The sequence below is a fragment of the Dreissena polymorpha genome, chromosome 4 (genome assembly GCF_020536995.1).
Source record: "Dreissena polymorpha isolate Duluth1 chromosome 4, UMN_Dpol_1.0, whole genome shotgun sequence".
NCBI classification, from domain to species: Eukaryota; Metazoa; Mollusca; class Bivalvia; order Myida; family Dreissenidae; genus Dreissena; species Dreissena polymorpha.
Genome location: NC_068358.1, coordinates 18,688,596 through 18,702,887, shown reverse-complemented (window position 1 = coordinate 18,702,887; position 14,292 = coordinate 18,688,596). Strand labels below are relative to the sequence as shown.

The following is a 14,292-nucleotide window of genomic DNA, read 5'->3' as shown; positions in this document are numbered from 1 at the left end:
GATTTTATTAAAGCGTGAGGAAGCGTTGTATATAGTGTCGAAAAATCATAAGTACTTACCTGTGACACCTTATATTTTTTATTTTCAATTTTATCAATAACTTCTAAGGTGTTTTTAATTGACCAAAATAGGTTAATATTACTATTTTCATAAACTTTATTACAAAATTTAGCTATATGATATCTAATAGCACTCAATGAAGATGTAAGATACACTGATAATTGTTTGGTGGTACAAGACACTGAATTAGCGATAACACGACTTTTATATGGCGTCTTATGTAATTTAGGTATCCAGTAAAGTGATGGCAATTTCTTGTCAGTAATATTGACTATTACATTTAACTTTATGCATTGGTCAATATGGTCGGTAATAATTTCATTAGGTTGCTTATTGTACTCACAATATGATGTAGTTTGTGAAAGTTCTTGTGAAATAGTTTGAACATAAAACACTCGTCATATTATGATAACATTATTAGTAGCCTTATCAGCAGGAACTAAGACGAATTTAGATTTTAAGTCTTCAAGCAATTTACAGAGATTTTGTTTATTAAATTTAGGTGAATGTGGTTAGGCCAAAGGATGTGTATCATAAAAACATATTTTATTCATGGCCATACTAAATATTTTTGTTTTCCAATCATTGAGTGCAGTAATTTCAGCATTTTCCTTCCTGCACCATTTAGTGCAATAATCATGTAAGGATGTTACGATATTCTTAATGCAGTTATCAAAATCAACAGGAATAGGCAGTCTGTACTTAGGGCCTCTGCGTAGCAAATTTCTAAGGTTTTTATTTTGAATGAAATTAAGGTCCCCAGTAATAACATGTCCAACTGGACCATACATATATTTAGAACTAGTACAGTCACATAATGTAGGACAATTTCTTATTACATTTATATCTGTGGAAATAGAATTATAATTAAAAACGATACTTCTTACAGGTTTACTATATTTGTAGCAAATAAGTGGTGATTCAGTATTGCGGAAATAAGGGGGAATCAACCGACGTACATTTTTATCATTGAATATTTTAGGAAGGTCAATTAAATCAAGACCTTTGTTACAAAACTCAATTTTGATACGATTTCTAGTTTTGTTAAGTACATTTTCAATAAAAGGTTTAAGATAGTAGTCAGTGAAAGATTCAATAATACAAGCACATTCATATAGAGGGTCAGATTGAAGTAAAATAAGTTTACATTCCTTATCAATATGCGCCAACGAAGAAACAGAAAGAGAGCAAAGTGCACTTAGTAATTTATGTTTACCCCCATTTTGTAATACTGTGTAGCAATCATTTAAAGAAAGCAGACGTTTAAATTTACGCCTTAAGTTACCATTTTTCCTAATGCCATGTGAACGTTTATTTCTTAGACGTTTACTAAACAGAGAAAATGAATTAATCGATTTATTTTTAGAAATTGTTCCAACATTTAGAATGTTATCATTTTATCCAAGTGGGTAAGCTGATTGCAAACGTTTAATCCATTCAAATTCTGACATGCACCATGCTTTTAATTGGCACTGACTTGAAGTACTATTATTAAAAATAAGTTGCTCCACAGGTTGAATTGAAATATTTGTTACGCTATGACCTGTTTTATTAAAGTGCTGGTAAATGAAATTATAAAATTTATTGTTATTTTTAATTTTGAAAAAATGTTCCCTAAAACGTGTGTTAAGTGATCTACCCGTCTGCCCAACGTATTGCGCACCACAACAGGGTACATTTCAAGTAATAACATAAACCACATGCATAGAATTTCATGAGACATCGGATTTAATATTAACTGAAAATTTTCGGTTATTAACCGATGAAAGAATAAAAGAGGACATATTTAAAAACTTGCAACATAAACACTTCCTGGAGTTGCACTTATTTATTGTAGGATACCGATTACACGGAGCTAAATTACGCTGCGAACTAGAACCCAGCCGCATTGTACCTCCAATGAAAGATGTTCGAAGTAAACTTAATTTGACTGTAGGTTTAGAAAAAAGTAATTGTCTATAATTTAAAGGCAAAAGAATACTACGTGTAATCGGAATTCTCAATGGTGAGAGAACAACTTTCGGGTTTTTTGTAATCAATCTGTCCATAGGTTATTTATTTGGCGAAACCACCAATCTTATAATCACATTAATACACATTGCCAAGTCAACATACATAAAAGAGTAAGAGGCAGCTTGTCAGATAATGGTCTGTAAAAATTCAGTATAACCTGCAGAACTCTCAATTGATGAACATACACGTTTACTTTATAAGTACAGAGAATGTATAAGAATCTAAGTATAAGAAAGGTCTTAAACAAGGTTTCTTAAAAAATAATAAAAACACAATACCGCCACCAGCCTCTGAAGGCTGAAAATATAACAACATCGAAGATATGTACGGGGATACACGCTACTGCATCCACGCAGCACACATCAAACTGTTGTGCAATGCAATATAAAGAAGTGAAACTCCAGCTGCTGGAGCAGTATTGAATTTTCATTAAAAACAATTAGTTGGTCCTTTATTTAAGGCAAGTGACCGATTGCCCAAACAGTACAAAACAGCACAATACAGCACAATGCAAACCAACATGAACAACACTTAAACAAACTTCATATGAAAGCGAAAATGAAGTAAGATTTTTGTTAATACATTAATAAGGACTGCTATTATAAAGTGTTAAATGAAAAAATAAAAGGATGATTTAAGTCTTCCACTTTTAATACATTGAACAACTATACATTTCAAATTAACCTATTAAATGAAAATTATTGAATCGAAGGTATTAAAGTGCATAAGTTATCTTGTAATTGGTAACACTGAATGACTGGGTATTGAGTTAAAATTTGACAATAACAGATGTATTTATATTTTGAAGCGTGTCCTGAACCCATAAAAAAAAGAATCATGCTTAGTTACATAATCATATGAATGTTATTATTATTAAATATGTTTAAATCTAAATTAAATAGTTTCACTGGATTCTTGTTACATGCATAATATTGTGTATCAAAATACAATTCTAACACTATCATACATGAGGAATATATACATGTTGGATTATATGCACACAGAAAGGAAAGAAAAACCTGTATATATAACACACTAATACAGATTTTTTTTCTAAAATCAATAAAAAAACAAGGGTCATGCTAGCAGGGATAGCAATATTTATATGCATAGTATATGGTATCAGCGTAAGTACTGATATAAAGCAAAAAAAATGTATGGATTCCATCTAATAAGATGATAAGTAGAGCATATTAATGATCACAAAAACAAGTGCTCTAGCTTAAGAAATAAGAAAACGGTTTCCAGATAATATGTATCTGGGAAAAGATTGGTTGCAGTAATGTTGTATTACAAGCAATATATAAAATATGAACCGGATCAAGTTGACAAGATAAATAGATCATTAAACATATGTATATAATAATTCACATTAAGACGTCACACTCAAAAACAACTGCTTAGGTATACATAAACTGTTTGAAATCACAAATATATCAAAAGCATAGGGGAAAGTGTATTGCTCTCAAAAACAGAAAGCATGAATATATGAAAAAAGGGGCTTTTAAAGAAAGAAAACAATAACATATTTACAGTCTTGGAATAAATAAAAGACAATATATAGCTATTATTGTGTTAAGATAGAACAACTTTTCATATTATACTCTCCTTATACAGGTAGAGCTTTCTTTAATTATGTGTAATAAGTGCATCAATTTAACATACTCATTTGAAGCGCGATATTTTTATAACAAGGGGCGTAACTGCGTTATAATAACAGCACAATTCATGTGCGTAGCTAGATTTTGTATGCTACTTGATTAAAAGAGGTATTGTTTAATTATCTTTTTCACATACTGTAACTTCAATGGTGTTGTGCAATATATTTTGATATTATTATTTTGGACGTTTAAAAGACAACAGTAAATAATAATAGCTGGAAGGCCGCATGGGACCCCATTACATATAGGGACCTTTTACAGACATTATTAGCGCAGGTAAACCATGTGAATAAAATGTAAATACAAGTTTTTTAATGCACAGTTTCTATAGGCTATTTATTATTAATTTGATGCCACTCTGGTTAAAGCACGAGCGGGATTTTCTACACTCTCCGCATAGGATTCTTTCGGCCACGGCTTTTCCAACCATTTTTTGAAATCCGGGTATTTTATCTGTGTTGCATGTTGGTTGCCTTTAAACAACGCAAATATTTTGCCCTCAAAGGACCAAGCTTTTTCGACGTCGCTGGGCTGTTTCAGACGGACGGAAGTCATCACTTCTGCATCGACTTTGTAAATAAAATTAACTTTACATTGTTTGACACTTATGCGATGTTGAACTGAGGTTAATGCACTATTTGCCCTTTACTATATTCTTCTTGGTAACAAATTACCACTATTAACTTGCAATAAAACCATGCAATATTGACATATAAACATGCGTAGCTTACTAAATAGTTAGTTATTGTTGACTGGTATGCCTTGATTAACGATTCTACTCCGTTAGTTTACATCTCTACAGGGCCATACCCAGGAAATGTTGACTGGGGGGGCCCAAACGGGGAGGGTGCAGGAGGGGTTGCCCCTCCCCAATAGATTTTTTTATTAGGCACTGTTCAAGGTGAATTTTAATGCATATAGAAACATATGTTGTGTTATAAATTTATGGATATATAACAAGTAAATCAGCACCTTTCTGAAGTCTAAAGCTTTAACCATTACGGGCCGTCCATAAAGTATGTCACGCTCCAGGTGGGGGGAGGGGGAGTAAGAAAGTGACAGTTTGTGACATGGGGGAGGGGGATCAGGCCATGTGTGATGTCACACATTTATTTTAAATTTTATTTTATAATTTATTTATTATTTCTTTAGTAGAATTTAAAAATAATTTTCAAAAAATTGTGAAACATTTGAATTAGTTTAATGTCAAAATAAAACGAATTGCGTATCTCCTGATTCTGTTGTTCAAATGTTTAATAGGCAACTTGGCTGGGCCGGCTTATTCAATCGGCACAACCTCCAAACAGATTTCAATGACGAAATAATTGGACTGTTCCATTTTGAGTAAGTAAAGGGTTGAACGAAAATCTAAATTATAATTTCATTTTTATTAGAGGTTAACACGTGGATAAATATTCATAATGCTCATCGTAACAACCCTACAGTTATAAAAGCCTGGAATGAGAAAGTTCTTTTACTGGTAAGTGAAATTTTAATACGGTTTAATAGTGAATTGAGTTTTAGATTAAATTTAAATTAAGTATTAATTTTAAAAAAATGTTCGAAAGTGTGAGTTTGTGACGTACTTTAGGGGAGGGGGGTCCAAGATTTTGTAACAGTTTGTGACATGCCGGGGTAAAAATGGTTAAAAAAAGCGTGACATGCTTTATCAACAACCCCTTGGTGTGAAATTCACACACATGTTTAAAGCTTTAGATTTCAGAAATGTTTTACACTTTGTAAAGAAGTAAAAGCAACCTTTTTTAATGCACAGTTTCTATAGGCTATTTATTATTAATTTGATGCCACTCTGGTTAAAGCACGAGCGGGATTTTCTACACTCTCCGCATAGGATTCTTTCGGCCACGGCTTTTCCAACCATTTTTTGAAATCCGGGTATTTTATCTGTGTTGCATGTTGGTTGCCTTTAAACAACGCAAATATTTTGCCCTCAAAGGACCAAGCTTTTTCGACGTCGCTGGGCTGTTTCAGACGGACGGAAGTCATCACTTCTGCATTCAGTTTTGTTAGATCCCCGTTGGTGAAGATGCTAGACCCTTTGAATGCTTTTGCTTTCCGCAGAATGTCTATTTTGGTTTGTCGTCAGTCTGACGAACTTAACAATCACAGGTCTATTTTTATTGGGTTGAAATTTGCCTAGCCTGTGGGCTATGTCTATGTCAGTTGGCTCAATATGGATGCCCAGATGAGTATTTACAAGTGCAACGATTTTGTTTTTAACCGATACCGAGGACTGACGATCATGCTCTTCCGGTACACCAGCTATTCTTAGATTGTTTCGACGACTGTATTGTTCGCTGTTGTTCGCGAATTCATCGTAGTTTATTGAATTACTGACTTTTTTATGTTCTAGATTTGCATTTTGTTGTTGGAGTTCTTCTATTTGTTTTGTTTTTGTTAAGTTTTCATTTTTAAGCATTTCAATCTCGCGTTTTTGTTCGAAAGAATCGCTCTCTAAACTTTCTATTCGGCGTAGGACGTTTCCAAGGAGTTTTTCTTTTAGTTGTTCAACAGTTTCCCTTATCATTTCTTTTATAAAGGTCGAATCGTCTTTTGTGAGCACGCGCGATAATTTGCCGCTGATTTCATCCAGTCTTTTTCAATTGTGATATCACTATCGCGGGGATCTTGTTGCGTATTTTTGACAAATGTTGTCATAGTTTTTTTGTTTTTTAGAGTCTGGTTTAGATTTTGTTTTGTTTTTCGCTTGACTACTATTTTTGGCTGTAATGTCACTTTTTTCGAACACCGACGTCTCAAGCAGGCTAGTGTTTGTGGAAGTTTCACTTGCTGTAGATGAAAGTGTCCGCTTACCGGCATTCATTTTCACCGACTTGAGCACAGACTTGAGCGTCTTTTAATTGAGGCTTATAATTATAGCTAACAGCAAATGTCGCGCCTTATACAAATTTGATTGCCGTTTAGTATGCAATTATTGCCTCTTCAAGCGTGACGATTTTCTGTCACGTACAACGTGACGGGTTAACTGTACTTTCTATCCCGCTCAAACCGGTTTAAAAATAGTATACTTGAAAAAAATATACCCCACCCGGCATATTTTGCTTTTAAATAATTGAGACCTGTCGAAATATTTATTTTGTTTCACACATTTTTATACATACATTTTTATGTGTGTAAAGTCCTTTATATTGACACAAGTTTCACACTTTTCGCACTGAAAATTGCACTGATTGCATACGTTTTTATAAAAAAATCTACATTGTGTTTTTCACTGTTTACACCGGATACACCGACGTCACCTCTGGTCGGATAATGCTAAAGGGCCCATACCACCTGGATAGTAATACGTGTCGCGCTTCGCGCTCTATATGTGGTTCTTCAAAAAAAAACTCCGAGGAGTGCTTGACTCTAGGAAAACAGGTTGCTGGGACACAGCTCCTCCTTGATAAGCGGCTGCTTTCTTTATCGCAACTCATTGTTACAATCAATAATACGTGTCGCGCTTCGCGCTCTATATGTGGTAGGGATAGGCCTATGATAGACAACCATTAAAATACATGGATAATAGATGTGTTGTTTGCATTTATTTGTTAATATAAAACACGTGTATTTTTATAAGATATTTAAGTGATGTAAGAAATTTTAATTTACGTTGTCACCACGTTGCATCCATTAATTTTAATAAAAATGTCCAAATGTAGTAAAATGGATTTTAAAATGTCTACATAAAATAAAGCTTTATTATATTTATTAACCTGACTGAAAAAATTGTCAGCCGCCGAACTGTTCCGTTCGTGCCGGAACCCGGGATTGAACCGGGGACCTTTAGATGACTGTTGCGAAAGCAACTTCAGTCTAACGCTCTCCCAACTGAGCTATTCCGGCTGACATTCACTTATGTACTGCTATTTGGTGAAGTTGTGTATAGCGATCGTTATTATATGTCTATTAATAAACTAATACATTGTACGTTTTCGTACCACTACGCCTTCCAATCAACTTGCTTGCGCGATAGGTCGTCAAATATCGTACTACATTGATTCTCCACTAAATAAGCAAATTAGAAAAACCACAAAATAAATATATTTTGATTATGTTTTAATACAAAACCAGAAAGTTTCGCGTTTTTGCCCAGTCCCTGTGATATTTCCCCTGTGATCAGTTGTGGATCAGTTATTAACTAAAACAATTAGCTTTGCATTATTTGCAATACATGTTATAATAAATGTAATAGGCACAAATGCAGTACTTATTTACAATAATTTACACAAAAAATCACCACAATACAAGATATTCTTAAAACAAAAATATATACATTGATCCGTAAATTAACATTATCCATGCGGTCTCGCAGATAACTTACTTTTAATTTGTTTTATATGATATCAGTATGGTAACATCGTCTCAATGTCACTTCTGGTCCCCCAGGGACGCCGGAAGAGCGCGGTATAGCCGCTTGGACGGTTAGCGACGCAGATGAAGACGCGGAAGTGGACCGGACGCTCTTCAACGAGGGCTATGACGTGTACCGGCCGTTGATGCCCCAGTGCATCCGGTTCTCTAGGCTGTTGAAGTACGTACCCTTCTTGCCGTACCATCGAGGCGCAGTCGAGAAAGAGATGGGCAAGAATCCTGAATGACCTTGATAAACTTTGGGATAAAACATGTGTTTCGTGTGTGTTTATATGCAGTGAAAAAATGTACACATTTGCTAAACGTGATCACTTACTAATTGTATATAAATATACTCTTTTGAAAAGAGTGTATAATACCTTTATAGAGTTCATACAGGTTTTCACAGGCGTACACTTACTTTCTGGATAAATTAATGTTTGAATTTTAGTCGCATGTATTTAAGTTTTTAACTAGTGAACACTTGTTTCAGGAATTTCGTCATTTGAATGAAGTCATTTTGTGAAATTCCTGAAGAAATCAGGCATTTCGTCCCTAATTGAAACAGTTATTTCACGAAAATCCCAAATAATTTAGAAATTTCGTGAAATTCGCATTTTAACAGATGTACTGTAATTTGTTTTGGTTGATGCAGTTATATTTCTGGGGATACTTTCACTGGGTTCTGCATGACTGTGATGACGTATAAAATGTGTCCCTACGAAGCTAGCAGTTTGACAACCATTCACAAAGCGACATAGAGTACTGAATCTCCCCGTGGAATCATACATGTTCTTAATGTCACGCGATTGTCAATAAACTCAAATTCAACATTGAACATATTCAAACATTTGAAACACACTCATAATTTTAAATAATTTAAAATTCTCGATTCTAAAACATTATGTAGAAATGTTCACTTATTAAAACATATCGCAATTTTTGTGCTGACAAATTCTGCAAAAAATAAATTCCGATTAATGTGGTTGTTTCTTTGGTGGATGCGGGGGGGTGTGTGTGATATATTCTTTAGATTGTCAATGTCTGTAAACATGCAAAGCACCTTATTAGATATGAATTTATATCTAGTTGTTTTTTGTTGCACATTTCTTTTTCCAATATCTTGAAAAATTATTTAGCGTGCTATACGCTTTTATTGATCATCGACTTTGTAAATAAAATTAACTTTACATTGTTTGACACTTATGCGATGTTGAACTGAGGTTAATGCACTATTTGCCCTTTACTATATTCTTCTTGGTAACAAATAACCACTATTAACTTGCAATAAAACCATGCAATATTGACATATAAACATGCGTAGCTTACTAAATAGTTAGTAATTGTTGACTGGTATGCCTTGATTAACGATTCTACTCCGTTAGTTTACATCTCTACAGGGCCGTACCCAGGAAATGTTGACTGGGGGGGCCCAAACGGGGAGGGTGCAGGAGGGGTTGCCCCTCCCCAATAGATTTTTTTTATTAGGCACTGTTCAAGGTGAATTTTAATGCATATAGAAACATATGTTGTGTTATAAATTTATGGATATATAACAAGTAAATCAGCACCTTTCTGAAGTCTAAAGCTTTAACCATTACGGGCCGTCCATAAAGTATGTCACGCTCCAGGTGGGGGGAGGGGGAGTAAGAAAGTGACAGTTTGTGACATGGGGGAGGGGGGTCAGGCCATGTGTGATGTCACACATTTATTTTAAATTTTATTTTATAATTTATTTATTATTTCTTTAGTAGAATTTAAAAATAATTTTCAAAAAATTGTGAAACATTTGAATTAGTTTAATGTCAAAATAAGACGAATTGCGTATCTCCTGATTCTGTTGTTCAAATGTTTAATAGGCAACTTGGCTGGGCCGGCTTATTCAATAGGCACAACCTCCAAACAGATTTCAATGACGAAATAATTGGACTGTTCCATTTTGAGTAAGTAAAGGGTTGAACAAAAATCTAAATTATAATTTCATTTTTATTAGAGGTTAACACGTGGATAAATATTCATAATGCTCATCGTAACAACCCTACAGTTATAAAAGCCTGGAATGAGAAAGTTCTTTTACTGGTAAGTGAAATTTTAATACGGTTTAATAGTGAATTGAGTTTAAGATTAAATTTAAATTAAGTATTAATTTTAAAAAAATGTTCGAAAGTGTGAGTTTGTGACGTACTTTAGGGGAGGGGGGTCCAAGATTTTGTAACAGTTTGTGACATGCCGGGGTAAAAATGGTTAAAAAAAGCGTGACATGCTTTATCAACAACCCCTTGGTGTGAAATTCACACACATGTTTAAAGCTTTAGATTTCAGAAATGTTTTACACTTTGTAAAGAAGTAAAAGCAACCTTTGAAACTAAAAAACCTTTATTATGAAATGTAACATAAAGTATGACTGTAGAGGTTTGATTTCAAAGAGAAAATATTACTATGGTTATATGTCAGTAACTGACATATAAGTTATATATATATATGATATAACCTACTAGTATTTTCTCTTTGAAATCAAACCTCCTCTATATAAAATTTCAAAGTAAATTCATTATAAAATCTTTATCATCTACAACACAGTTTTCACAGAAATGTTTAATAAGCTATGACTCTAGAGGAGGTTTGAATTCAAAAGAGAAAACACTATTATCGTTCAGACCTACAACCTTCTGTATCAGTTCCATCCATTTGCTGTTTCTCTTTCCTTGTCTAATCAAAAGACGTGTTACACCCACCATCAAAAGATGAAGCATTGAGCACAATGGGTAATTGACAGATAGGGGATGTGTGTTCAAGGTGATAAGAAAACAATGCCTAAGGGCTTATCTCCACTGGCGAGTAAATTAGCGCTAATCCCCTTGTGTATCAGGGGCAATAAAACACATCTGCACATTTGTATTGCAGCGAAGTGTACTGTGGGCCCTTTCATGTGAGAAAATTTGCAGTAGGCCCATTATAAAAAAATCATAACTCGACAGCCAGCTGGGGGGGGGGGGCCGGGCCCCTGGGCCCAGTGCCTGGGTACGGGCCTGTCTCTATTTCATTTAGTAATGTTTTAATGACCTGAAAATTCATGTAGACACTGTTAACATTACCAACGGCATTTCTTTATAAAGTAGCTTGAGAACAAATTCGGATAAAGACCAAAGAGCTTAAGATCAGTTTAAGATGTCTAAACGGAATTGTTGTAGTACTGCAAATGATTTGCTGGTCGACTCTCTTGCCATTTCTTCTCAATATTTATACATAGAAAACGTAGTTCATAAATATGGAGAGGCTAATAACCTTCGTAAAGCCAACGACATATTTATTCTATGAACGTAATTTTGGTTGCTAAATTAATTTTAAATACACATGCCGTGTTCATAAATTAACAGCAAATTCGTTGAATTGATATTCATCGCCAAATAAAGTTTGTATATGGATAGGTGAAAATTACTTTAAATATGGTATTAACCTAAATAATATTTAAATGTAGGGTACATGTTTTAGCCTTCTTGATATCTATACACCCATGCAGTTTCATATTGAAATCCTGTAGCGTTTCTGAGATACAACCCTGAAAAGTAACGCGATACACAAAAATACAGGTCAATAATTCTCTAAAAAAAATGTAGGTTTATGGTTATTTTGCATGGCACTTCTCCTCATTGATATCAATGCACCCATGAAGTTCTTGATGAAGTCTTGTATAGTATCTGAAATATAGCCATGAATAGTTAGTTACATCATTCAAAAAACTAAAAAATCCAAGTGGTTGTTTAAGTTTTAAAATAATATAAACAGAATGTTTAATACGGCAAAATACTACTCCGTACGGAGGCAAATGCTATTGTTTACTTTGGTCCCGGGTTCGAATCATGCAATTATATTGTTTGATTCAATTTTTTGACTAGTTTAATTAGTTCATAAGATCATACAAAACCGTATATATTTGTAAGTAAACTTATTTAATGACATTTAATAAAAACTAAGATATATTAACATTTCCCTTTGATCGCTATTATAATCGCATAGAAAAAAACCAACCTATTTTTAGCTATACACATCATGCGCCTCGCCTGTTTTACTTGATGTTTTGATAGCTTTTGCCTCGTGTTTTGTCATACGCATGGAAAGCTTGTTAAGAGGTGGGAAAATATGATTAAGTGCCGAGTCGATTAAAAGCAAACCCCATTCTTTGATCGAATTGATTAAGGTATTATAACATTCATTTATCGACTAACATGTAATGACAAATTGACAAAGCGAAACTCCGGCTGATATAGCATTAAAGGGTTTTTGGTATTTTTGAGTGACAGCTGAAATGGTCAAATATTTCCTTCGCGCGTTTTTCGCATCATTCTTTGTATTTATTACATTTAGTGAACACTACTGTTCTCTAAAATAATGTCTGTGAATTGGATTGTAAGTTAAAAACTCTCGGCAAAGATACTAAATATTTAAACGACGAAACCAATATAAATATCAGTTGTAACTAAAACAATTCGAAGTTTTCGGTTGAAAAGTTTGACATCACATCACAGTAAAATACTTTGTTACGAAAGTGACTGTTGCGGTCAGGACATTGCGATCATGAAAAGAGTATTAATACAAAGAGCACTGCTGCTTATTGTTTGTGTTCTGCTCCCGTCTGCGACCGGAAACGGGCGGCTGCTGGTGCCCCCTCAGCGTTCGAGTCTGTTGCGCGAGCCCCAGTTCTACAACAACTATGCCGTGTACCGGAACTACGATGACCACACCCTTGACTGCGGGGGATACTGGGTGAGACTTTCGGGCCGGTATTAACCAACCCATTCTTTAAATTCTTAGACTTAAGAAAAGAGAATAAACTTAGGACCAAGAAAAATACGCCCAGCGTTTAAAAAGAAATAAATTTCTACTGTAATTATGCCATAAACAACAAGTTCTTCACGAAGAATAATCTGATTAATGGTTAATGCTAAGTTGGAATTAAAATCAAAGCAATAATAAAATGTTCACACTGGAAGAATATTCTTTATTCTAACGCGTATTATCAGAATTGTTTGGAGAATAGCGGGCACGTTAGACTTTTCAATGTCGGTATTTTGACTGTTGTTAGTGATTGATAGCAGTCATTGGCTTCCTTTGACATTCTCGTATGTTTGTTAATGGTTTAAATAACATTTTATTTAATTTACTTTTATGATATGAACTACACATAATTTGATTTGTATTTATTGTATAACGTACATATTTCTATTTATTATATATAGTTCAATATGTATTTACGACCCGATTATAGTAATCGCATCGAATCGAGACCCAATCGTGGAATCAACGCTAACATTGGACCGTGTAAATTAGTATATTCACTGCAGAAAAGACCGTCAGATCATGGCACCTGCAATCGGTATTTCGTGAACAGATCGTAATCGACCACAAAGCTGCGTGTCATCAGTTATACACATTATATCGTACTCAAGCCAGAACTCCTAGAGAAATAGCTCGATCAGTTACGTGTCACCATTTGTGGGAACTAAGCAAAAGTTAAACAAAATTGCTGACCTCACATGCGAATCATTAAGCAGAATGACTTTATTTTTTGGGAAAAAAGTCGGCTTCAAAAATGACAAATTTCAAAACTCTAGTACAACAATGGTAAAGATTTCGGAAAGAAGCTCCTTAATATAAAGTTTTATAAATTTTTAATGCAGCATATACAGTTTACCGGTACCAAAGGATTTATTTTATGCAAATACCAGTTTCATTATATCGGTATATTGATTATTGTCCTTTACTTTAGACGAAATAATTAGGGCATTGTTGATATATAAAGGGAAAATGTCGTTGATTTTAAAAAGTTCATGACTTCATTCATCTTACGATTCTTAACATTTTATTAATCAAATATCATTTTATTCTAACATATTTTCAATGTATGGGCGATATTAATCTGATATATTATCTTTTAAGCTTGCGGTAAGTGGACTTTTTCTATGTTCAGAAACTGTACGAAAATCAGGGGCCTGCGGAGTTTGTGGCGACCCTTGGGATGACCCTGAACCGCGCGCAAACGAAGCCGGCGGACTGTATGGTCGCGGAATCATCGGCCGGAAGTACTCCACAGAGGACCGCATGATTTTCACTGTGATCCTGGTGACGTCGTCATTTGGAGGCTACTTTCAGTTCTTCTTATGTTCAAATAATGACGTCACTAAGA

The 14,292-nt window shown here is 34.2% G+C and overlaps 1 protein-coding gene and 1 non-coding gene across 3 annotated transcripts in view; one reads left to right on the top strand and one right to left on the bottom strand.

Annotated features, from left to right (window-relative positions):
- LOC127879404 (solute carrier family 23 member 1-like) overlaps window positions 1-9,184 on the top strand; it is a 33,457-nt gene extending 24,273 nt beyond the window's left edge. For both annotated transcript variants that reach the window (XM_052426187.1, XM_052426188.1), the window contains one exon: window positions 8,145-9,184. In XM_052426187.1, coding sequence (XP_052282147.1) covers window positions 8,145-8,356 — 212 coding nt within the window. In that variant the 3' untranslated portion in view covers window positions 8,357-9,184. The remainder of the gene's footprint in view (window positions 1-8,144) is intronic.
- Window positions 7,512-7,601, bottom strand: Trnaf-gaa (transfer RNA phenylalanine (anticodon GAA)). Its single transcript is given in 2 exon segments — window positions 7,512-7,547; window positions 7,565-7,601. It is a non-coding gene; the product is annotated as a tRNA-Phe (tRNA).
- Window positions 9,185-14,292: the final 5,108 nt, after the last annotated feature.